We start from the raw sequence: 27,065 nt of genomic DNA on the forward strand, positions 1-27,065 counted from the left end.
TTTGTTCCAAGCTTTTTATTCCACATTTATTGCAGACTTTACCACACGGCATATGCTCTAATTACCTAAGCCTTAGTCTTGCAACACATACTGTACTGAGTACAAGGTGCTGCGAATCCATTGGGAAGCAAAACAGACCAGGTCCTTTCCCATTCTTGCCTCCTGGATCTCAGTCTGATCTTGGACCTACTCTTCTGCACCTTGCACTCCAGACCAGGCTCCTGTAAGAACTTCCCTGTTCCTACCCATGGTGGGCCTAAAGGGAAAAAGGCGGCTGAGGGAGAGGAACAGGAAAAGATTGCAAAGTGCGAAGGTCAAGTGTGAAATCTGCAGCCCTTCTTCCCCTATCAACTACAGCAGGGCCCAACTCTTTACCCCGGAGTTAAACGGGTCTGAATAAGGGCCAGGACTGGGCTTGGCTGAGAAAACAGGGGCAATGGGAGAGAAGTTGGTTTCGGAGAGGAAAGCTTGCGATTTCAAAAACCTTTACAGCCTCTCGTTTCTCAGTCCGCAGTCCAGGCTCTCCTGCTCACTCTCTCCTGGAGCAGTCCAAGCTAGCCTCACCTGGCCTCCCTCGCTCCCTCGTGGCGCTCTCCCTCCCCGCAGTCGCAGTTCCCGCCTAGAGCAGCCGCTGAGCCCACGGAAGAGGGGCGTCTAGCTGGTTCCAGCCTCTTCGGGCACTTAGCTCGCGGACCCGCCCCCCGCGCCAGTTGCCAGGGAGCGGTTGCCATAGAGCTGAGCAGTTGTCCGCGTGCGCAGGCGGAAGTCCCGGATTGAGGCGCCGCCATTTTTGCAGCCCGGGCGCGGAGCGAGAGGCTGAGAGTTGGAGACGCTATCCGCTTCCATCCGTCGCGCAGACCCTGCCGGAGCCGCTGCCGCTATGGATGATCGGGAGGATCTGGTGTACCAGGCGAAGCTGGCTGAGCAGGCTGAGCGATACGACGGTGAGTTGGCGGGGCAACGGGGGGCTGGAATTCTCGGACCCTCTGCCGCCGCCCACAGAGGCCGGGAGCAGGAGACAAAATGGCGGCATCGTCTCCAAGCCTAGCCCGGGGACGTGGATTCGGGAAGCAGGAAATGGCCTCTGGGCTCCCGGAGCGGTGGGAGGCTCCAGGCTCAGGAATTTGACCTGTTCGCAGTCCTCAGCTGCAGACATTCGCGAGCCGAGGAGACCAAGGCCATAGGGTGGAGGAGTTGGTTGTAAAATGGCGGCTTGGGGGGGAGGGCGAGTCCCGGGGCGGGGGCGGGGGAGGAGATGGCGGGTGCTGTCTCCGGGCGAGCAATCCCCAGGGGAGTTTCTGGGCCGGTTTTGGGACGTGGTGAACAATTTGGTGGCGTGATGAGGGAAGAAACACCCGCCACATGGGGGAGAGTGGCGACTCGCCGCTGTAGCGCGGGCGCCTTTCAGGGAAATATGGCGGGTGGGGGCGGTGGCTTTTCCCCGGAGGCCCAAAGTGGGGCGGCGGCTGTGGAGTCTCACAAAGGAGAACCTTTGCAAGCGGAGGGCTTCTCTGGGCTTGTGGTGGGGGGCCGTCTTGGATGAGGGTGGGGGAAGGGGGGAGAGAGTGGGAATCACTGCAGTTCATCCTTGGGCGGAGGCCAGCTGAGATGCTACGGTCGGATTTCCTTCCCGTAGGCCGGCACACCTTGTAGCGGTGTTTTTTAGGCTTTCCGTTCAACCTCGCTTTTTTCTAGGGAGGTCTAGAAAAATCTCTTTCACGTTCCCTGTTCTCAGACTTATCCCAGAGAGCTCGAAGTTTCTGTAATCATTTTCTGGCTCCATAAGTTGTGGGTTCTGCTGGATAGAACATTGAACAGGAAACAAGGAGATCATGACTCTTAGTCTCTTTTCCATGCCTGTGCTTCAATCTACCGGTATTTAAAAATGATGACTTTCCTGTTTACACGCAGCGTTATGACAAATGGAAGGACCTGTTGAAAAATAAAGTTTTTTCAAATAACGTGTAGTAACTATTTTGGTTGACTCCCCTGGCTTGGAATGCGTGTTCGTACTTCATTGGGGATATTCAGTTATTCCAAAGCACTCAGCAGAGACTTCGGTTTTTGTATTAAGAACATAAGGGATCCCAGCAGATCCTGTTTTCTTTTCTCCAGTTTTAATAGACGGCTTTATATACAGATTGGAACAGTTCTTCTTTGTTCATCGCTCCTTTGTTCCTAAAGGTGCTATAGTCATTTTTCAGAACTTTATCGAAGTGGCCATTGTGTCTGTTTGCTCAGTCCCAAACTGCTGCTTTTTTTAATTGCCCCTCCCGGCCCGGGTCCCTCCCTTCCCCCATTTTGGACCTAGGTATTTGAATTATCCCCACATTCTTTAAACTAGTATTATCAAAACAAAAAATCATATGTATGCTTTTTTGTGTTTTTAATGCTGTTGTGGGGTGAGACATGGTTGGAATCAAGTGTCAGTGATCTTTAGATTTTGCTTCATTAAACCATTTATTTTTCAACATGCTGTGTGGGAACCTTGCTTTCCTTGAATGCCTGTTTGGTCATGTGAATAGCTTCAGGGCTAGTCCCAGTGTGTCATCATACCTTAGGATTCAGGAATTTGAAAATTAGGAGAAAAGACCTCGAACTCAAATTTAGGAAAGATCACTAAATTTCGTTTTGTAAATCCTTAAATTGCTGTTTGTATTGAACAAGATTTCTGTTGGGAGGAGGAGGGGAATAAGATGGGGAAATACAGCTCAAGGTCAGACTTGTCTTTATTTCAGTATTTAAAAGTCAAACAAATGTAGGTGTGCTTGTAATGGAAGTTTTTTTCTTCTTCCCCTCTCCTGCCCCAAATAGGTTCCTCTCTTAATCTACCAGTGCCCTTGGGAAGAAACTCTAAATTGTATTTGAATGTTTTTTGTTGTGTAGGGATTTAGGCTTTGAGTAAACCTGCTGTGATCACCAAAAAGGACATGGAGGAAGGTTTTTTTAAGAACTTATTTTAAAAACTGATTTGGAAGCTTGTGATTGTAGCTTCCAAGTAAGTGACAGTTTAGTGTGAAAATCATATTTTTGGAATTGGGTGTTGAGGATTTTTGACCAAAGGCTTAATTGGTTATTCATCACAGGACTATAGAGCCACATCCTTACTGTTGTTTAAACATTAGGGTTGTCCTTCAGGATCTAAGGGTGGGGGGTATATAGGATCTCCCAGGTGGAGAGGATCTCTTGTGACTTTTGGGCACAAAATTGGGAGGGATTCATTGGAAAGGAAGAAGAGGAAGACAGTCATTAGGAATCATCCTCTACCTTTGTCCACTCCTTTATTGGGTGCAATAATTCAGTTTTGTTTGTGGTCACAAAAAAAATGACCCCATAGTTATAAGTTGCCAAACAATATATCAGGTATGGGGAAGGTGAAGAGTGCTTTTGATGATTTGGTTTGGTGTAGTTGGATATACATATTGGCTTTTTTCCTTGTTCTCGCAGTACCTTTAGCTTTTATCTTGCATGTTATGTTGAACCTAGTACTTCAACTTTTTTGTGGCATCATTTAACTTTGTCCTGGTGAATTGGAATCAATTGATGCAGATTATTTAATGGTACTGGAGGACGAGCTAAGCTGTGTTCAGGAAAAGGACAGTTTGGTGTTGCAGATGGGAAATATTGAAGTTTGGGGCTGGGACTGTTCACTTTGAAGATTAAATCTAGCATCTTATCATGTAACAACAGTAGCCTAAGGGATGGTTTTTATATCATTCATAACCATATTAAGCAAACCCATCATCTTTTAGCATTTCTGAAGTCTTAACTTCTCATGTATATAAACTATATTAGTATGGGAAAGTGGGGAATATAGAGGGGAGAAAATGAGTACTTTCTACATTTTTTGAGAATAGAGCAGTCACCATAAGCTACATTTGGGTTGTGGGGTAGTGCTGGTTTTGGCCTTTCCTCACTTTTCTTTTCCATGTGATGATTAGCTCCACATGAGGTAGGGGTAACATTTTGATGGTCGAGTTTGATTCAGTCTGTGAACGGAACACCAGGAATGCATCTGTTCTGTGTCACTTGAGAGCTGTCCTTTTAAGACACCAGAGCCTCATCTCTGGCTTATTTTGGTAGTCAGTGAGGGGTGGGGGGCATGTTTTGAATTACCTCCTTAATATACATCTTGTTAGGGGAAAAAAAATGGGTAAGAGTAAATTGACTTTAGTAATGAGTTTAAAAGCACAGGTTAATTATCAGTTCTTTGACTATAGGCCAGTAATAATTTTTATTGTTGCTATTTCACTTAATGCTGAAATTGCTATTTTAGTTAATGGAGTTAAATTTATTGAATACATTTCTCCTATCTAAACATAAGCAGAGTTGGATAATGCAATTTAAAAATTCCTCCTACAGTAGCTTTTAGTCTTTGTGTTTAAGGTAGATGCTCTTTTGTGTATATTTTAGTGCATATACACAATATATAGTTCAGTCTATTCTGTTGGCTTACAAAACTATAGAATATAATGAAATCATGAATCATTGCAATTTGAGGTGGTGATGGGGTAAATTCTTACTGTGGACATTTCTAGGCACCCTTTTCACCTTTGAATTCTAGTATGGGGAAGAACACAGATACTAAACTGAGCAAATTTTGGATTCATTAAGTACAAGCAAACCCGCTGAAAGTCCATACGAATAAGCAGGCTTTTCATAATTGTTTTATAGCTTGGTCAAGGGAATATGAAATATTCAGAAAATTTCTTGACTTTAACCTGGTATATAGCAAGTGAAATTTCAGCACAGTGAATTAATGTATCTAATTTTACAAATGAATTTCAAATACTTTAAGAAGCTGATCTGAAAGCATGATTTTTTTTTTTAAAGGGCTGTAAGGCTGATTTTCCAGCAATTTTTTAGCCTTATATTTAAGTAAAGTGTATTTAAACAGTAGTGACAGGCATAGGATAAAGGTTAAAATTTTAAAGTTTACGTTATATAATTTCATATTTATATAGAACTTCACATTTCACAGACCACTTACAGAAAATTTTTTACTTATTTCATGTGATATTGAAGTAGGTAATGTTAATTCCATTTTATGGTTCAGGAAAGTGAATTTGAGAAGATTTAGTGATTTTTTGTTTTGTTTTGTTTTTTAATTTTCCTGTATCACATAATTAGTTGGCAAGTACATGGCAAAGCCAGAACTTGTCTGTCTGATGACCTTTAGACTGGTACTCTTATTTCTCCTGAGCCACTCACAAAAGACCCATGTGTAACTAAATCAGATGGTGCCTTGTGGGAGGAGGGGTATGCTTATTTTTTTAGCAGTTACTTCACATAATATGTTTTGGTATTTATGACTTGACTCGTATCCATTGTAAATAGGTAAGATATCTTCATACTTTTCTAAAGAAACCTCTTGTTTTCTTTCAAAAACAAGGCACAGTGAATGAAGTTAGAGTGATGAATTTTAGGTAGTCTCAGAGTGTGTTTATATTTAGATTTTTTGCTTTACCACAATTTCTGTATTGAGATACAACTTAATGCCATGCATTTCTGTAAAGTACTTCTAAAACGTTTCTGCCCCTCACCTTAGTCTTAATGAATGCAGCCCTTAAATTAATGATATAGTCATAAAAATTTGGGGGGCAGGGAGGTTGGCAAGTGATTCTCAAATGTTCCAAATAGTAGCCTAGCTAGCTGTTAAGCAGAATCTATTCAGGGGTAGTGGGGAACAGAAACAAAATTGTTTTCATGGTTTTTGAAATGGTCAGTTAACAGTTTGATACAGTTAAATACAGATACATCCCAGTTGACAGATTGGTTTACCAAGATAACATTACTTTGAGCTCATTAACTAAATATTCATGCAAGTCCTAGGAGCAATTTCAGAAGCTCGTTTAAGTTTACTAAGTTGTAATAACAACTGCCATAATAATAGAAGGGTCATCATAATTTATTCAAGTCAGAATACCTTGAAGTGAAGGGGTGCCAATTCATAATTGTGGTGAAACTGCAAATTTGCCCTATGGTCGTCCTACTTAAGACCATTTGTTGCTACTAGTTGTCTCATTTAGAAAGTTTCCTAAGCTTTGCCTATCCCTCTACCACCAAGATATCTTAGATCTGAATCCCCACAATATTGGTTTTCTTCTTTCAAATGAAGTTATTATTTGGCAGAACATAAGACAGATCAAAGGCAAAGTGAAAGCTTTCCTCCTCTCACTCCCCTTTCCCCCAAATGGGAGCTGGAAAAGTCAAGAATACAGTAGTTGCTGAAAATAGAGCTTACTGGCATACTAACTAGTCAATCAGACTGATAGTGTCAAAGCCAAGTATGTTTTATGTATGTTTACCTTGAGCTAGATCTGTGTTTAAAAATACTTGACTTAGGGCTTCCCTGGTGGCGCAATGGTTGGGGGTCTGCCTGCCGATGCAGGGGACACAGGTTCGTTCCCCGGTCCGGGAAGATCCCACATGCTGCGGAGCAGCTGGGCCTGTGCCCCATGGCTGCTGAGCCTGCGCTCCGCGGTGGGAGAGGCCACAGCGGTGAGAGGCCCGCGTACCGCAAAAAAAAGAAAAAAACTTAGGTGTAGACCCTTAGCAGCAGGGTCTGTCTTAAGTTTAGAACTTTCCAAATAATATTTTTAAAGTCTCACCCACGTCTTGTTATGATCATTGTGTTTAGAACACTGAATCCTGAATAGTTTAGAAAAAATATGATCATGATGCTGGTTTATCTTTTTGAAATTTAATCTTGAATTTATTGCTCTTCTTCCAGTGATCGATCCATCATAGTAGCTGGGCATATCTGTCATTGGTAGGCTTCATTTGTGATCAGGACAGGATTTTATCTAGCTAAAGCAATATGAAATGTGTTAAGCCCTTCTCTTCACATATAAAAATTTGGAGGAGATGCGTTACTATGAGTAAGAATTAATGACTTTTGGACTTCCCTGGTGGTGCAGTGGTTAAGAATCCGCCTGCCAGTGCAGGGGACACATGTTCGACCCCTGGGCCGGGAAGATCCCACATGCCGTGGAGCAGCTAAGCCCGTGCGCCACAACTACTGAGCCTGCGTTGCGTTCTAGAGCCTGTGAGCCACCACTACTGAGCCCGTGTGCCATAACCACTGAAGCCCGTGCGCCTAGAGCCCGTGCTCCGCAACGAGAAGCCAGCGCAATGAGAAACCTGGGCACCTCAACGAAGAGTAGCCCCCGCTCACAGCAACAAGAGAAAGCTGGCGCGCTCAACGAAGACCCAACACAGCCAAAAATAAATAATAAATAAATTTATAATAAACAGTTACCTTGTTAAATTTGCTTGTTAGGAAGTCATAATACTTAAAAAAATGACTTTCATACTTTGGTGGATGTAATGTAGTGCAAAGGCCTTGGAATCATTTGGATTCCTCATCTGTAGAATGGGGATTAATGATATCTACCTTGCTTGCTAATTTCAAGGGTGGTTATGAAGTTGTGGGGTTTTGTAAACTGCGAAGTATAATTATCAGGTAGTAGTCTTAATTGTGAAAATTTACTTTTACCCATTGTCAGAGATGAAGTAAATGTTCTTCTGTTGATCTACATTCATATTAGAGGATAACGTACCATTTTTTGGGAGGGGGGGATACGCGGGCCTCTCACCGCCGTGGCCTCTCCTGTCGCAGAGCACAGGCTCCGGATGCGCAGGCCCAGCGGCCATGGCTCATGGGCCCAGCCGCTCCGCGGCATGCGGGATCCTCCCGGACCAGGGCACGATCCCGCGTCCCCCGCATCGGCAGGCGGATTCTTAACCACTGCACCACCAGGGAAGCCCTGACGTACCTTTTTTGAGTTATTCTCAGAAAGTGTACTGTCATGGGTTTAGTGTCCAAGTTAGATTTGCATAAAGGTTAGTTCCCAAAACAAAATCCTTAATCTTAACTCATCTGTAAAATTGCATATCCAGAGTATGAAGGTTGTCCAAATTTATTCCCAAGCAGTTTAACCTATACTTTGGCCATGTTGAGGTATGTAGTACCTGATTTTTTTGGCTGCACCTTGTGGCATACAGGATCTTAGTTCCCTGACCAGGGATGGAACTTGCGCCCCCTGAAGTGGAAGCGCGGAGTCCTAACCGGTGGATCGCCAGGGAGTCCCTGGTATGTAGTTCTTCCTTTTTTCTTTTTAAATTTATTTAATTTATTTATTTTTGGTTGCATTGGGTCTTCATTGCTGCATGCGGGCTTTCTCTAGTTGCGGCAAGCAGGGGCTACTCTTTGTTGCAGTGCATGGGCTTCTCGTTGCAGTGGCTTTTGTTGCAGAGCATGGGCTCTAGGCACGTGGGCTTCAGTAGTTGTGGCACTCGGGCTCAGTAGTTGTGGCTCTTGGGCTCTAGAGCACAGGCTCAGTAGTTGCGGCACATGGGCTTAGTTGCTCCGTGGCATGCAGGATCTTCCTGGACCGGGGCTTGAACCCATGTCCCCTGCATTGGCAGGCGGATTCTTAACCACTGCACCACCAGGGGAGTCCCTGTAGTTCTTTGATATTAATTCCAGGTTAATATTCAGGAGGATATACTTATCTCCCTAGCAGATATAGCACCTGTTGTCTATGGGTTTGGGATGAAAGGTTCCACAGTACAAAAACATAAAAGTAAATCAGTGTTAAATATTTGCATGTTAGCAGTCTCACGTTACTGACTAGGAAAAAATATTATGTGTAACCAGTATCGTGAGATGTGATTTTAAAGGCTTAGTGTAAGCCTTGGGCAGTGAATGGGTTCTGATTAAAGAAAGCTACCAATTATGAGCTTCCCTGGTGGTGCAGTGGTTAAGAATCCACCTGCCAGTGCAGGTGACACGGGTTCGAGCCCTGGTCTGGGAAGATACCACATGCCGCAGAGCAGCTAAGCCCATGCGCTACAACTACTGAAGCCTGCGCACCTAGAGCCCGTGCTCCACAACAAGAGAAGCCACTGCAATGAGAAGCTCGCGTACCACAACAAAGAGTAGCCCCTGCTCGCCACAACTAGAGAAAGCCCACATGCAGCAATGAAGACCCAACGCAGCCAAAGACAAATAAAATAAATAAATTTGTATGAAAATAAGCTACCAATTAATACTACGTAATCCTTGGTGGTTAGTCATTTGAAGATTTAAGGACCTTGGAATGGTGGTGGTGAATACTTTTGTGTTGTAGAAATGTGTCCTGCTTAAGAGTTTATGTGATTGATTGATTTTGTTTGCTCATAATGGGCTAAATCATAAATTAGTAAAAATTTATAATAGGATTACCATGAAAATTTCGACACATTTTATGCCCTTTGACTATAAAATATCACTTAGGACAGTTATAATTTTGCTTTTATAAGTTTTTCAAAAGGTATTCATTAATACAAATTATTTTTTTGTGCAGAGTAGAGTTTTCCCTCCACAACTTTAAAATACGTTACTATGAAAGTGCTGCAATTTTGATGAGAGTTTCTTGGCTGTTCAAAGACTTAGGAAAATAAATCAGATTAATAAATCTGAATAAGAAGTATAACTCTTCTCCTGAATCAGTGCATGGGTTATTTCTGGTCATTTTACCTCTCATGTACTCCAAAACAAAATTTTAAGGTTTTTAAATTTCAGTATCAAATTCTACAGAAATTATGAAAAGAGATTGACTTTAAGCTCTTTTTTTCCCACTCCCATATGTACCTTAGGTCATTTACTTCCCCAATCTTTTACATTTTTTTTGGTTCTAGTACAGGTAAACATCTTTGCATGCCTGAGGGAGTATCTTCGTAAATTCTAAGAGGAGAAATCTCCAGTTCTGATGGAGTAAGAGGGATCTTTTTTTTCTTGTCAGTATTGAGACTCGTGGGCGAGATACCTTTCTGGAGTCAAAATTGTAGAGTCGCTGTAAAAGGATGTCTGTTTTCTACCTATCAGAAGCTAATCAGGAACGTTTAAAATTTTTTTTTTTAATAAATTTATTTATTTTTGGGTGTGTTGGGTCTTTGTTACTGAGCGCGGGCTTCTCTAGTTCCGGCTAGCGGGAGCTACTCTTCGTTGGGGGGTGCGGGCTTCTCATTGCGGTGGCTTCTCTTGTTGTGGAGCACGGGCTCTAGGTGCGTGGGCTTCAGTAGTTGTGGCTCGTGGACTCTAGAGCGCAGGCTCAGTAGTTGTGGCGGACGGGCTTAGTTGCTCCGCGGCATGTGGGATCTTCTCGGACCAGGGATCGAACCCATGTCTCCTGCATTGGCGGGCGGATTCTTAACCACTGCTCCATCAGGGAAGCCCTAAAATTTTTTTAAGGCTAGATTTTTTCTGGCCAGCTGCGCAGCTTGTGTTATCTTAGTTCCCCAACTACGGATCGAACCTGGGCCCTCAGGAGTGAAAGTGTGGAGTCCAAACCACTGGACCACCAGGGAATTCTCAAGGCTAAAAATTGTTTTACTCTTTTTTAAGGGAAGGTATGAGTTAATTTTAGAGTGAGAGGCTCCTCTGTTTAGGCTGGTGCATGAAGAAGAAAAATGGTACATATTTGAGTGTCAAGATTATTGTGTTTTGAAAAGCCTTAGTATTCAGGGTATGTACCAGGCACTGTTCTAAACAACTTGGGATTCACCAGTGAACAAAACAGACAAAAGGTCTGTTCAAGGGGCTTATTTTGCAGTGAATGCATAAATGCTTTTAGAATTACTTTTCTGTTAGTATGTGTAATTAAGAGTTAATTTGAGGGTGGGAGGGAGGGAGACGCAAGAGGGAAGCGATATGGGAACATATGTATATGTATAACTGATTCACTTTGTTATAAAGCAGAAACTAACAAACCATTGTAAAGCAATTATACTCCAATAAAGATGTAAAAAAAAAAAAAGAGTTAATTTGAATTAGTAACAACAGTGGTGTTTGGTACAATGTAAGGCATTATACCTGGTGCTGGTCCCTGTCCCATATCAAATTCTTTCTTCATTGACTACTAGTGTTAAGTGGTATTAACAAACAAAAGTTTCCTCAAAAAATTATTTTCATGGACTCTGTGATAATAAAACCCTGTAACAGTACCATCTACAATTTATTGAAAACTATTCCAGCTGCTTAACATTCCCTCAGTCCTCAAAAACAATCCTGCAGAGTAGGTACTTTTACAGATAAGGATTAAGAACTTTAGGAAAGGTGACAGCAGTAGGGATCACTGGGATTCAGCTAGTCTATTTTATTCCCAAGCTCATAAGTCCATCCACTTCCATACTTGTATGTAAACATTAGTCCAAACCACTTGAAGCTCTCTTTCTGTTCCTTACATGAAAAAAAAAGAAAAATTTTTTTTTATTTGTTTCTGGCTGTGTCGGGTCTTTGTTGTGGCATGTGGGCTTCTCTCTAGTTGTGGCGTGTAGGTTCTGTAGTTGTGACACGCGGGCTCACTAGTTGGGGCTTGTGGACTTAGTTGCCCTGCGGCATGTGGGATCTTAGCTCCCTGACAAGAGATCGAAGCTGAGCCCCCTGCATTGCAAGGTGGATTCTTAACCACTGGACCACCAGGGAAGTCCCTGTTTCTAATTTTTTTTTTAATATATATAAATTTATTTATTCTTATTTTATTTTTTTGGCTGCACTGGGTCTTCACTGCTGTGCCGGGTGGGCTTTCTCTAGTTGTGGCAAGCGGGAGCTACTCTTCGTTGTTGTGCGTGGGCTTCTCATTGCGATGTCTTCTCTTGTTGCAGAGCACAGGCTCTAGGCACGTGGGCTTCAGTAGTTGCACCATGCAGGCTCAGTAGTTGTGGTGCATGGGCTTAGTTGCTCCGTGGCATGTGGGATCTTCCCGGACCAGGGCTCGAACCTGTGTCTCCTGCATTGGCACGCGGATTCTTAACCACTGCGCCACCAGGGAAGCCTTGTTCTTTAGGTTTTAATTTTATAACTTAAAGGTTATTTTCAACAGTCTTTTGGCTTAATTTGTGTTTTCTTTAATATATGAATAAGGCAGAAGGGTATGTAGGTTTGAGTATATTTTTTATTGAAGAGAGAGATGAGATAGTAGAATGAGCACTGGACCAGAAATCATTAAATTTAGGGGAGGTCTGTCATGTCCATGTTTTATTTCTGATTACTGTCCCTTCAGACATGTAACTTAGTCTCAGGGCCTGTTTTTCTCATCTGTGTAATAGAATTCTTTTATTATTATTATTTTTTATTGGAGTATAATTGCTTTACAATGGTGTGTTAGTTTCTGCTTTGTAACAAAGTGAATCAGTTATACATATGTTCCCATATCTCTTCTCTCTTGTGTCTCCCTCCCACCCTCCCTATCCCACCCCTCTAGGTGGTCACAGAGCACCGAGCTGATCTCCCTGTGCTATGTGGCTGCTTCCCACTAGCTATCTGCCTTACGTTTGGTAGTGTATATATGTCCATGCCTCTCTCTCGCTTTGTCACAGCTTACCCTTCCCCCTCCCCATATCCTCAAGTCCATTCTCTAGTAGGTCTGTGTCTTTATTCCTGTCTTACCCCTAGGTTCTTCATGACATTTTTTTTCCCTTAAATTCCATATATGTGTGTTAGCATATGGTATTTGTCTTTCTCTTTCTGACTGACTTCACTCTGTATGACAGACTGTGGGTCTATGCACCTCATTACAAATAGCTCAATTTCGTTTCTTTTTATGGCTGAGTAATATTCCATTGTATATATATGCCACATCTTCTTTATCCATTCATCTGATGATGGACACTTAGGTTGCTTCCATCTCCGGGCCATTGTAAATAGAACTGCAATGAACATTTTGGTACTACTACTATTATTATTACTATTATTTTTATTATCATTTTTAGGTCGTGCTGTGGGGCATGCGGGATCTTAGTTCCCCAACTGGGGATTGATGCCCCCTGCATTGGGAACATGGAGTTTTAACCATTGGACCACCAGGGAAGTCCCTGTATAATAGACTTCTGAAAGCTGTTTTATGCAATTTGCAGGCAGAAACTTTAAAAAAAGTAATCTTTGCCTTGTGACCAGCAGAGTGGAGGGCTATGAAAGAAATTTAAATTCAGCTGTGGATTGTGTCTACAACTTTGGGTTTTACTCCAGTCAGCTAAGCTACTGGTTCATTTAATAGAGGAACTCCCATTTGCCAAGTTTTCATATATACTCCTGCTTGTGTTGAATGAATTACAAGGTTCAACTATATGAAATTGTCAATTTCAGCCATTTTTGACCTACAAAAATGATGATTTTATATGATTTAATGTAATGTTAAGTTGTGGTTGGAAGGTCTGGAAGATGAGGCTTCAGTATACCCCAAAAGGCATCAAGCTTTTAAGGAAGCACCAGGATTAATGAGGGACTGTGCACGAATACTTTCCCTCAGAGGCTGGTTTAGCTTTTTTACTTACCTTATTTGAGTTGACCTATTTTCACTTTGTAGGTCTGTTCTCTGTTTTTTTTTTTTTTCTTTTCTCAGAATAATGGATTCGCATTTGCTGTATTTGCAATTCTCTCTTTTTTTTTTTGGGCGGTACGCGGGTCTCTCACGGTTGTGGCCTCTCCTGTTGCAGAGCACAGGCTCCGGACGCGCAGGCTCAGCGGCCATGGCTCATGGGTCCAGCTGCTCCGCGGCATGTGGGATCTTCCCGGACTGGGGCACGAACCCGTGTCCCTTGCATCGGCAGGCGGACTCTCAAACACTGCGCCACCAGGGAAGCCCTGCAATTCTTTTAATGCAGCACTATCATGGTCACTTTGGCATGATAAACTTCTCTTGGAACTGTGCAACATAGGGACCCCAGATATTTTGATCATTTTGGAGAAAAGGTGCTGCATAAAATACTGTTTTTTCTCCCGAATAACATGAATGTAATTTCATCCTGTTTTGCTAGTTGTCAGGAGAAAGAGAATGTACAAGGCTACTACCCTCATTGTTCTTTCCAGAGGAGAGTTGGTCTCAGTATTATACTTTACAGTTGGTAAAATGCAGTTGTAAGAAAATGTTTGGATTTATTAGATTATGTAGTATTAATATGGTTCCTTAAGTGTAACCAGTAGAATCCCACTTATTAATGTGGAATTTTTCTTACTGTATTATATTTTAAATTACTGTTGTCTTTCTCCTTTCCCCTTATGCATTGTGAGATTCTTTGTTGCTTTCTAGCTTTGAAGTCTTAACTAGTGCTTATTCCTAAACCCCCTGGCTTTTTCACATGGCCATTGAAGATGTTCACATGTTATTTAATCAAGGAATAGAGAGATTATGGGACTTCCTTGGGGGCACAGTGGTTAAGAATCTGCCTGCCAGTGCAGGGGACACGGGTTTGAGCCCTGGTCTGGGCAGATCCCACATGCCACGGAGCAACTAAGCCCGTGTGCTACAACTACTGAGCCCGTGCTCTAGAGCCTGCGAGCCACAACTACTGAGCTCGTGTGCTGCATCTACTGAAGCCTGTGCGCCTAGGCCCCGTGCTCCACAATAAGAGAAGCAACCGCAATAAGAAGCCCGTGCACCGCAACAAAGAGTAGCCCCTGCTCGCTGCAACTAGAGAAAGCCCGCCTGCAGCAATGAGACCCAACACAGCCATAAATAAATAAATAAATAAATTTAAAAAAAGGAATAGAGAGATTAAACAGTGTTGAGCAGGAGAAAAATACCACTGTTTGTAATTTCTTATTTATTTATTTTTGACTGCATTGGGTCTTCGTTGCTGCATGTGGGCTTTCTCTGGTTGCGGCGAGCAGGGGCTACTCTTCATTGCGGTGCGCAGCTTTCTCATTGCGGTGGCTTCTCGTTGCAGAGCATGGGCTCTAGGCGCGTGGGCTTCAGTAGTTGTGGCACATGGGCTCAGTAGTTGTGGCTCGTGAGCTCTAGAGCACAGGCTCAGTAGCTGTGGCACACGGGCTTAGTTGCTCTGTGGGATCTTCCTGGACCAAGGCTCGAACCCGTGTCCCCTGCATTGGCAGGTGGATTCCTAACCACTGTGCCACCAGGGAAGCTCTCCCCACTTTTCTAAAAAAAATACTTATTTTCTATTTGGCTGCATCAGGTCTTAGTTGCGGCATGTGGGATCTTTCATTGCAGTGTGCGGACTTCTCTCTAGTTGTGGTGCGCGCAGGCTCTGTAGTTGCCCTGTGGCATGTGAGATCTTAGTTCCCTGAACTGGGATCGAATCTGCATCCCCTGCATTGGAAGGCAGATTCTTAACCACTGGACCACCAGGGAAGTTCACAATTTCCCTGATTCTTTTTTTTAACTACAGAAGTTAAAATTAAATGTAAAAAAGTTAAGTACAGCTCTATCAAGTAAAATATTGACAGCTACTCCAACCTGCCGGATGTAACGATTGTTGACAGTTTGAATATACTTTTAGAACTTCGCTCAAGTGCCAATTCGTGTATTCACAAACATACCTTGTTTTATTGACTCTAATGTTATTGATATAACATGCATCATACTAATACAGAAAAATGCTAACTGCATCATGACATGCCACTGACTAAGAGAAATCTGGGTTTCAGAGATGTTAATGTAAAAAAAAAAAGTGTCCTAAAGATAGATACATATTTATAGTACATACACGTAATGTACTGCATTCTTTCATAGAAATCACATTATATATGTTATTCAGCCACATGCCTTTTTCCCTCAACAAAACATTGTGAATATAAAAAAGTTTTTTTAAAAAAATTATTTATTTATTATTTATTTTTGGCTGCGTTGGGTCTTTGTTGCTGCGCGTGGGCTTTCTCTAGTTGCAGCGAGCGGGGGCTACTCTTCGTTGTGGTGCGAGGGCTTCTCATTGCAGTGGCTTCCCCTGTTGCAGAGCACGGGCTCTAGGCGCGTAGGCTTAAGTAGTTGTGACGCGTGGGCTCAGTAGTTGTGGCTCGCAGGCTCCAGAGTGCAGGCTCAGCAGTTGTGGTGCACAGGCTTAGGAGCTCTGCGGCATGTGGGATCTTCCTGGACCAGGGCTCGAACCCGTGTCCCCTGCATTGGCAGGCGGATTCTTAACCACTGTGCCACCAGGGAAACCCTAACAAAGGTTTTTTAAAACAAAAATTGGGACTTCCCTGGTGGTGCAGCGGTTAAGAATCTGCCTGCCAATGCAGGAGACACGGGTTCGATTCCTGGTCCGGGAAGACCCCACATGCCGTGGAGCAGCGAAGCCCATGAGCCACAACTACTGAGCCCACAAGCCACAACTACTTTGCCTGCGAGCCACAACTACTGAGCCTGCATGCCACAACTACTGAAGCCCCGCGTACCTAGAGCCCGTGCGCTGCAACGAAGACCCAACACAGCCATAAATAAATAATTAAATTTATTTTTTAAAAAATTGGACCATTTCAACCAGACTAACATAACATTTAAAATGTCTGGTTTGTTCACCTATGTCAGTCTACCTTTAAAGGAGGAAATCTTCCCAAGGGATTTTACTGTGCAGCCAGGGTTGAGAAACACGGGAGTAGATCGTTTCTCAAACCCCTGACTAAGAGTTACTGAGGGTGCTTATTAAAAATTAAGGCATTTGATCAGTACTCAAATTTAATACATATCTCCGGGTATACAGCTAGATTTGACTAGACGACCTTGTAGAGCTCCCTTCTTAGAGGCTGTCTCAGCTGTTTTTTCAGCAGTGAATTGCCAGAGACCCTGAGTTGGAGAATATGGGAAATTCTGTGGCAATATTGCATAGTTTTTTGTCCAGTTTTTTAAAAAACATGATCAGTTAACTCTTGTTTTTGAGTGGTGCTGCATACTTTGAGTATGGATCTCTTACTATTTTTTCTCTTCATTTATGTAGTTTATTGATTTCTGTCGCTTTTCCCTGTATCTGCCTCTGTATTTTCATATTATGTTTTTTAAAAAATTTATTTATGGTGCATTGGGTTTTTGTTGCTTCATGCAGGCTTTCTCTAGTTGCGGCGAACGGGGTCTGTTCTTTGTTGAGGTGTGCAGGCTTCTCATTGCAGTGTCTTTTCTTGTTGCAGAGCACGGGCTATAGGCGTGTGGGCTTCAGTAGTTGTGGCGCGTGGGCTCAGTAGTTGTGGTTCGTGGGCTCTAGAGCACAGGATCAGTAGTTGTGGCGCATGGGCTTAGTTGCTTCGCAGCATGTGGGATCTTCCCAGACCAGGGCTCGAACCTGTATCCCCTGCATTGGCAGGCGGATTCTTAACCACTGCCCCACCAGGGAAGCCCCCAGAGGTCGTCTTTAAGTAGAGATTATAACAGGAGGGTTGTGATGGTGCCTGGGATTTCTGCTTTTTCGTTAAGCCCCCAGGTGATGTCTGATGTTCCTGGTCTGTAGACTACACTTCCTGTAGCAAGGATTGTAGACTATGTTTTTCAACCGCAACTTTGTCTTAGCTTGAGTTTCCTTAGAAGTGCACCCTAAAGCAAAGATTCAGGAGCCAATGATTTACTTTGTTGGGGAAGGAAACATCATTTGGGGAGTGAGGGCCAGCAGATAGTCAATAAAGGTGTATTATCAGGCTAACTACCACTGTGGGCAACTGTAACTGAATGACCCTGGAGGAACTTTGAGAGCCATTGTCAAACATATGTTTCATAGCCTTCTACTGGAAAAAGATCCCATCTGTGACTTTCATAGCTAGAGAGAAATCAGTGCCTGGCTTAAAAGCTTCAAAAAACAGGCTGACACTCTTATTAGGTGCTAATGCAGCTGGTGATTTAAAGTTGAAGCCAATGCTCATTTATTGATTTTTTTCCTTAAATTTTATTTATTTATTTATTTACTTTTGGCTGCGTTGGGTCTCTGTTGCTGCGCGCACGTTTTCTGTAGTTGCGGCGAGTGGGGGCTACTCTTCGTTGGCGGTGCATGGGCTTCTCATTGCAGTGGCTTCTCTTGTTGTGGAGCATGGGCTCTAGGCGTGTGGTCTCAGTAGTTGTGGCGCTCGGGCTTAGTTGCTCTGTGGCATGTGGGGTCTTCCCAGCCCAGGGCTCGAACCCATGTCCCCTTCACTGGCAGGCGAATTCTTAACCACTGCACCCTCAGGGAAGCCCCACATTTATTGATTTCTGAAAATCCTAGGGCCCTTAAAAATTATGCTAAATTTACTCTGCCTGAGCTCTGTAAATGGAACAACAAAGCCTGGATGACAGCACATCTGTTTACAACATGGTTTGTTGAATATTTTAAGCCCACTGTTGAGATCTACTGCTCAGAGAAAAAGATTCCTTTCAAAATATTGCTGCTTATTCACAATGCACCTGATCACCCAAGAGCTCTGATAAGAGATGTACAATGAGATTAATGCTGTTTTCATGCCTGCTAACACAACATCCATTCTGCAGCCCATGGATCAAGGAGTAATTTCAACTTTCAAGTCTTACTATTTATGAAACATTTTGTAAGGCTGTAGCTTCCATAGTTAGTGATTCCTCTGGTGGATCTGAGCAAAGTAAATTGAAAACCATTTGGAAAGGATTCAACATTCTAGATGCCATTTAGACTAAGTTCACTGTTCTTTATTTAGCTTATTACTGCTTCAAGCACAGTGTTAACACGTCTCTAAGTGCTTACATCTTCCTGGATTCCTGTATGTTTTTAAGTCTTAAAAGAGGCAAGCAGGGCTTCCCTGGTGGCGCAGTGGTTGAGAGTCCGCCTGCCAATGCAGGGGACGCAGGTTTGTGCCCTGGTCCGGGAAGATCTCATATGCCGTGGAGGGGCTGGGCCCGTGAGCCATGGCCGCTGAGCCTGCGCGTATGGAGCCTTTGCTCCGCAACGTGAGAGGCCACAACAGTGAGAGGCCCGTGTACAGCAAAAAAAAAAAAAAAAAAAAGAGGCAAGCAAATAAAAGGATTTTAACATATTGTTGAGTTCCTATTATGTGCCAGGGAGTTTACGATGCAATCTCATTTTAACTCTCATAACCCAATGAGTGATGGGGTATCTTCCAAGTTGTAAGTGAGGAAACAAGTTCATAGAGGTTAAGTGATATAGGTCAAATAGCATGTAAGTGAATATCTAAGCCAGAATGAAAATCTAATCTGCATCATTCTGGCTATAAATGTGGTTTCCTACCATGCTGTTTCCCAAAGTGTGTGTGTCTTTTGGTCCACCTAGTAACAGTACAAGTGGTATGTAGATATGACAAGAATAGTAAAAATGTTACTGGAGTAAAATAAGACCTCTTCAGAGAGGCTTCCCAGATCTCCTGTTTTGTTTCAGCATCCTATTCATTTCATATAGTACTCAACACAAACTGTATTTAGATGTCAGATTTATTCTGTCAACTTTAAGACATTTAAACTTTTGCTTAAAGAAGAATCCCAGGGACTTCCCTGGTGGCACAGTGGTTAAGAATCCGCTTGCCAATGCAGGGGATACGGGTTCTATCCCTGGTCCGGGAAGATCCCATGTGCTGTGGGGCAGCTAAGCCTGTGCACCACAACTACTGAAGCCCGCGCATCCTAGAGCCTGCACGCTGCAACTACTGAGCCCACGTGCTTAGGGCCCATGCTCCACAACAAGAGAAGCCACTGCAGTGAGAAGCGCGCACACTGCAACTAGAGAAAGCCTGCACGTGCCACAACAAAGACCCAACACAGCCAAAAATAAATAAAATATTAAAAAAAACAAAAAGCCAGGAGTGGCTTCCAAATCTTGGCCAAACTGTTTACTCAGATTGCTTTTTAAAATAAGTCATCTTAACATATATCTCAATATTTTGTTGGTTTTAACAAAATATAACTAGTGATTACTATAGCTTTTTATCTCTCTAGGAAAATATAAGTGACATAAGTCTCCTAAAGCTACAAACATCAGCTTTTAATTGTATTTTTAGATCCTTTCCACATTATTTACTGTTGGAATTAAAGTAGTTAAGAATTTTTATTTATTTATTTTGGCTGCGCCGCATGGCTTGTGAGATCTTAGTTCCCCAGCCAGGATTGAACGTGGACCCTTGGCAGTGAAAGCACCGAGTCCTAACCACTGGACCGCCAGGGGATTCCCAGTTAAGAATTTTTTAATAGATTGACTTACAATTTTGAGTAATGTAAAATCTTAAATTGTGTTTTGGCACCTCAGAACTCTTCAGTGATTTGGAAGCACACTCACACAAGTGCAAAAAACATTTTAAAGTGATGGCATCACAAACTTTGTGCAGACTTAGGCAGCTGAATTATTAGTGATGAAACTAAATTGTCGAATTTGGCAGGGATTTAATGTTCAGCAGCCAATTTAAGTCACGTTAGTTTTCTGAGAATGTTTTGTAACCAGCTTAATCTGATGGGCTTATGAGAGTATAGCTCTGTCAAAAATCATGTTCCATAGGGAATCATACTGAATTTCTTTTATGGTTAGCTGACAATACCTGCCCTTAAAATTGTCCAAATCAAATTTCTTTTCCATGCCTTATGGTACAGAATTATTGGTGCCAGTAGAGTATTCATCAGTGTGACAGAGAAAATGCATAGTTTTAGAAAAAATTTGGCTCTTACCTGTATATTCCTAAATATTAACAGTCATTGCTACCAAGAGATATGACTCTTAGAAATCTGTAAGACAGGATGGTGATTGTCATTGCATTATCCATATGCATTGATGATATTTAGTGGTTGTACAAATTTTGCTTAGCTGGTAATTTCACTCATTTCTTGGAGGTTGTCTAAGTCCATCAGATCATCTGAAAGCAGCATAACACCTGGACATTCACATAGGTAACTTCCTGTAGAAATGCTCTTATTGATTTCATGAGATTAGAAGTGTCTGAGTGAAGACTGCTTCTCTTGTGTAAATCTAGTCAAACGTTTTCTGTGACTCTTTTTACGTAAAGATCCATATGGTAAATTCCTCTTAGATTTAGTACCTTGGAAATTTTTCCTCCAACAAACTTGCGTACTTCTTGTTATCAAATACAGGAACAAAATTCAGCTTGGGACATTTTTTATTTTAATTTCTTTTTTTGGGAATTTTTAAAAAATTAATTTATTTTTGGCTGCACTGGGTCTTCGTTGCTGCATGCGGGCTTTCTGTAGTTGCGGCGAATGGGGGCTACTCTTTGTTGCAGTGCGTGGGTTTGTCATTGTGGTGGCTTGTTGTGGAGCACGGGCTCTAGGCGTGCGGGCTTCAGTAGTTGTGGCTCGTGGGCTCTAGAGCGCAGGCTGAGTAGTTGTGGCACATGGGCTTAGTTGCTCCGTGGCATGTGGGATCTTCCTGGACCAGGGCTCGAACCCATGTCCCCTGCATTTCAGGTGGATTCTTAACCACTGTGCCACCAGGAAAGTCCAGCTTGGGACATTTTAAGTTGTTGCTTCAATTGTCATTAACCATAGACAAAATTCGTGGTCTGTGTTAATTAATTGCCCATAATTCCTATGCGTATCTGTGACCTTATAAGTAATGTCTGGTTTGATAGCCTTTTTTTTTTTTTTTAAATAAATCTTAGTGTGGTTTCATTGGTTTTTTTTTTTTTTTAAAGCTATATTGAGACACTGTAGTGCGCCCTCCCCCCTTCTTCCAGCTTCTTGTACTTGGGCAGCAGCAGGGTCATGTGAGCTGTTTGGCCAGTGAAATGTGAGCAGAAATTGTATGTGTAACTGTGTACAGTAAGTCCCTTACATACGAACTTGTTCTGTTCCAAGAGCGCGTTTTTAAGCCCAATTTGTTACTAAGCCCAACGAAGTTAGCCTAGGCACCCAACTAACACAATCTGCTATATAATACTGTACTGTAATAGGTTTATAATACTTTTCACAGAAATAATACATAAAGAAAACAAACAGTACCTTGAAAAGCACAGTAGTGCAGTACAACAGCTGGCATACAAGGGCTGGGCATCGAGTGAACAGGCAAGAAGAGTTACTGGCTGGAGGAGAGAGAGGAGGTGGGAGATGGTAGAGCTGAAGGATCGTCAGCAATAGGAGACAGAGGGCAAGCTGCAGTTTCACTCACACCTGACGTTGATGGCACAGGTTCTAGTTCCTTGATGGATTCAATTCTACCTACCCTCTTGAGAAAATGATCCAGTCATGTCTGGGTAATAGCTCTTTTTTTCTCGTCATAAATGACACAGTAGGACTGGATTGCAATCTGAACGGCTGCTGCAGTACCGTTCTACGTTTAGGTCCTGTGCCTCAAAAAACTAAAATCCTCAAGTAAAATCTCTTTGCCATTTCCCACATTGTGAGTCTCTTTGATTCTTCAGTTACTACTTCTTTTGTCTCTCTTCGTCTTTTCTGTGCGTCTCCTATTCCATCAGGTCTTCATTAGTAAGCTCCTCATGTTGCACAGCAAGGAGTTCAGTGAAGTCAGGAGTTCAGTGAAGTCATCCTCTTGCAGACCTAGCTTGAAATAAAGACACTATACTGTTGTACTCTATACAGTACTGTAAAGTATACAAAAGCACAACCACTTGTAAAGGATGCATGCACATGACAGTGTACTCCAGACAGGTGAACTGACTCAGGTGATCGGACATGCTAACGCATGTTCGTATCTTTGAAAGTTCACAGCTTGAAGGTTCGTATGTAGGGGACTTAACAGAGACAGTGATGAACTCTTTCCTGATTCTTCTGTTTCTTCCCTTGCTTCCTTGACTAGAGAAACCTCAAGTACCGAACCATACAGCCTCAAGATGGTGGACTCTCACAAACATTTGAGTGAAAAAGAAACCTTTGTTGTGTCAAGGCTCTGAAATTTGATGAATAATTTGGTTCCCAAGCTCACCTCTCCTTTGGGAATACAGAATTATCAATCACAATTCAGAATAGGTTGAAAACATGTTTACTGTCTCTTGTACTTTCAGTTTTGAGATATTAAATAGATTGCATCTAGGCCTCTGCTTTCCAGATCTTAGGGGAGGCAGAGCTGTCTCAAAATTATATGCCAGCTTCTCTAAAGGTTATCCTTTGGCTGGTATGTTAAATATGTGCATGCTATATGAAGGACATTTTGCTTTCATGGCATGCCTCAATATGAATGAATCATTAAAGGGCATAACACTTCCCCCTTCTCTGCACACTAAGTCTCTGGTGGATTTCCTTCTTTTCATTCCTTAATTTCTAAACCGTATCTCTTCAGAACTAAGTATTGAGATTTTAAGGGAGATGTTCATCACATTAAGCTCTCTGGCCAGCCTGAGCTCTTTCATCTTAAGCCTTTTAGTTCTCCCTTTGGTCCTCAATCTAGCTATTCTCTCCTGTTGCTGGCACAAGTCTGGTTTTCTGCTTTTTATTCATTTGGGAACTCCCCCACCCCCCTACCCCAACCCATGCCAAACATCAGGTTTTCCTTTGCTGCTGTACTTATCTTCCCCACTTTTGACCCAGAAAACACAAATATTTTTTCTGTGTATGGTACAAGAGGCATCACCTTCATACATCCCAGCTTTCAGTGTTAAGTTTCTCTGATAATCATAAGATGGAAATGTTCCCAAAATTTAAACTTTTGAAACTGGGACATTCCCTGGTGGTCCAGTGGTTAGGCCTCCATGCTTTCACTGCAGGGGGTGCGGGGTTGATCCCTGGTGGGAGATCCCGCATCTGGTGCGGTGCTACCGAAAGAAAAAAAAAAAAACTTTTTTCTTCAGCAACTGGGAAAATACTTCAAGATATTCGTTCTCTTCCTTTTGCTGTTCTCTTCTAGTGCAGAATGGCTTTCTGTGATGATGATTCTTTTCTCTTTATTATCTTATTATCCTTATTTGAGGTTTTTAGTTATTTTGTAAAGTGTCTCTAAGATAATAGTCATCATGTGATAAAGTGAAAAACTCAGTGTGAGGGGAAAATGGTTTTTATTTTATTATATTGAAAAGTATAGTTTTTACACTTCTATTTTAACAATAGATCTTCCTGTTTTGAGGAAGTACTCTCATTTGATAGAAATATTAATATGTCTTGGGGGAGGGGTAAAGACCTCTATATGTCAGTCCAGATGTACGCATATAAAATATATTCTGGGACTTCCCTGATGGTGCAGTGGTTAAGAATCTGCCTGCCAATGCAGGGGACATGGGTTTGATCCCTGGTCCCAGAAGATCCCACATGCTGCGGAGCAGCTAAGCCCGTGTGCCACAACTACGGAGCCTGCGCTCTACAGCCCGTGAGCCACAACTACTGAAGCATGTGCACTCTAGGGCCTGTGTGCCACAACTACTGAGCCCGAGGGCTGCAGCTGCGGAAGCCCGCACGCGTAGAGCCTGTGCTCCACAGCAAGAGAAGCCACTGCAATGAGGAGTCTGTGCACCACAACGAAGAGTAGCCCCTGCTCAACACAACCAGAGAAAGCCCGCGGACAGCAATGAAGACACAACGCAGGCAATACACACACGCACACACACGCACACACCCCACACACGTATGTATGTATGTACTGGGACTTGCCTGGTGGCACACTGGATAAGACTGCACTCCCAACGCAGGGGGCCTGGGTTTGATCCCTGGTCAGGGAACTAAATCCCACATGCATGCCACAACTAAGAGTTTGTGAGTCGCAACTAAGGAGCCCACCTGCTGTAACTATGGAGCTTGTGAGTCGCAACTAAGGAGCCCACTTGCTGCAACTAAGACGTGGTGTAACCAAATAAATATTAAAAGAAATATTGTAACGAATGCAATAAAGACTTTAAAAATGGTCCCCATCCAGGGCTTACCTGGTGGCGCAGTGGTTGAGAGTCCGCCTGCCGATGCAGGGGGACACGGGTTTGTGCCCCAGTCCGGGAAGATCCCACATGCCGCGGAGTGGCTGGGCCTGTGAGCCATGGCCGCTGAGCCTGCGCATCCGGAGCCTATGCTCTGCAACGGGAGAGACCACAACAGTGAGAGGCCCGCGTACAGCAAAAAAGAAAAAAAAAAAGTCCCCATCCAAAAGAAATTAAAAAAAATATTATATATATTCTGATAGATCCCAAACTAACAATTTCAAACAACCATGCCTGATAACTAATAATTGGTCTAGAGAGATTTTTACTGAGGTGATTTTTATTATTTCAACAAGGTGAATTTTACAGAGAGTTTTATACAATTTACAGAGGTACCTTGGTTTTTTCCCCCTGGCTTTTCCCATGGTAGTTCTGCATCACCCCTGAGATAACTTTGCATTCTTTCCATTTGACATAATGATTTGGGAAGCTTGCCTTCATGCAAGCCAGAAATAAATGTATTGTCTTAAGTTTCTTCTCATGTTGGGTCTTTGGAGGAGTTTCTTTTCAACAGTCCCTAGTTAACTGAAGATTTTATCAATACTATCATCATCATGTCTGTCATCTGGATTACTTTTCATTGAGAAGGGGGGACTACAGGGTTTGGGACAGAGCTACTTCATCTTCGTCGTGTGTGTGTGAGAAAATACACACAACAAAATTTACCACGTTGATCATTTTTTTTAAACAGTGATATATATATTTTTAAAATTATTTATTTATTTGGCTGCGCTGGATGTTGGTTGCGTTATGTGGGATCTTTGTTGCGGCATGTGAGATGTAGTTCCCTGACCAGGATCGAACCCTGGTCCCCTGCATTGGGAGCTCAGAGTCTTAACCATTGGACCACCAGGGAAGTCCCACCATGTTGATCATTTTTTAGTGTATAGTTCAGTGGTGTTAAATACATTCACATTTTTGTGAAGCCATTACCATCCATCTCCATGATTCTTCCATCTTGTAAAACTGAAACTGTATCCATTAAACAGTAACTTCCCATTGTCCCCTTAGCCCCTGGAAACTAACATTATACTTTCTTTACGACTAATTCAAGTATCTCATATAAGTGGAATCATGCAATATTTGTGTTTCTTGTGACTGGTTTCTTTCACTTAGTATAGTGTCCTTAAGGTTCATCTATGTCGTAGCATATTGCAGAATTTCCTTTTTAATATTCCATTGCATGTATGTACCTACCTTTTGCTTATCTCTCCACACGTCAGTGGACACTTGGTTGCGTCCATGTTGTAGCTATCATGAATAATGCTGCTATGAAAATATCCAGATATATCTGTTCAAGATCCTGCTTTCAGTTCTTTTTGGTATATACTCAGAAGTGGAATTACTGGGTCATATGGTAATTCTGTTTTCAGAATTTTTCGAGGAACTACCATACTGGTTTACGCAGCAAATGTACCATTTTACATGCCCACCAACAGGGCATGGGGTCCAATTTCTCCACATTCTTGCCAACACCTGTTTTCTGGTTTCTTGATAGTGGCCATCCTAATGGGTGTGAAGTGGTAGATGATCTTAGTCTTTTAAATAAAGGAAAGAGCTAGATGTTTTTTCCCCTTGATTGTCTTGCTCTGAATGCACCCTAGGAGGCTCTTGATTGGGAATCAAATCTGGTAATTATTTAAAATGGCACTTTTGTATCCTCTGTTATAGATTGCTTTGATGGGCTTATTTCCTACCCTCTTCTTTTTTTTTTTTTTAACATCAACCAGCCACTTTTCCATATAAAAGACAAGTTATAACGCTTCGCATTCTTTGTGCCTTTTCTTGATAATCTATAGCAGATGAATTGGTAAGACTTCTAGACTACAGTATACCCAGTTCTCAGAATAACTCCAAATGCCTTGACTTTTTGTATTATGAAAGAGTTTTGGTCTTCTTTAGTCATTTCATGTACAGAATTCAAGATGAGATCATATAATACTAGATACTTCATAAGTCCCTAAGATGCCATGGTCTTGTTAATTGGGTATATTATTTGAATGTACTATAGGCATTTAGCTAAAGTTTGATAACATAGGACACCTATACTAAATTCCCCTTTATGTATTTAATGAACAGAATTCAGACCTTCAGGATGATTCTTTGGGTCTCAGAAACTTCTTTAGGGGCAGATACATAGCTAAATTTTTTACAAAATAAAATGGGCTGCAGAAAAAGGGCCTATTGAAATTGCTGAGAAGGGACTATAGAATCTCTTGTTCTATCTAGGAGGGGGGGATCCTTAAATAGGTTTCATTTATCTGTGATATAGTCAGGCCCACCAGAATATATTTCTCAATCTCTGTTAACATAGTTCAGTTTACATTCTTCATTCTTTCATCAAATGTTTGTGTGCCATTTATATCATTAGATACTGTGCTTTTCTGGGAATAGAGAGATAAAGACACAGTTAATGCCCTTTTAGGACGGTAGTATTTGATGGGAAGAAAACACTGATCCTCAACCCAGAAAGAAGTATGAACATGGGTTG

At 42.3% G+C, this 27,065-nt stretch overlaps 1 protein-coding gene across 1 annotated transcript in view; it reads left to right on the forward strand.

Moving 5' to 3' along the window:
- The first annotated feature begins 773 nt into the window (after window positions 1-773).
- YWHAE (tyrosine 3-monooxygenase/tryptophan 5-monooxygenase activation protein epsilon) overlaps window positions 774-27,065 on the forward strand; it is a 51,983-nt gene continuing 25,691 nt past the window's right edge. Inside the window, exon 1 of the mRNA XM_079905913.1 lies at window positions 774-944. Within this exon, the coding sequence (XP_079762039.1) occupies window positions 881-944 (64 nt within the window). The 5' untranslated portion in view covers window positions 774-880. The remainder of the gene's footprint in view (window positions 945-27,065) is intronic.

Source organism: Stenella coeruleoalba (genome assembly GCF_951394435.1).
Source record: "Stenella coeruleoalba genome assembly, chromosome: 19".
Taxonomy (NCBI): Eukaryota; Metazoa; Chordata; class Mammalia; order Artiodactyla; family Delphinidae; genus Stenella; species Stenella coeruleoalba.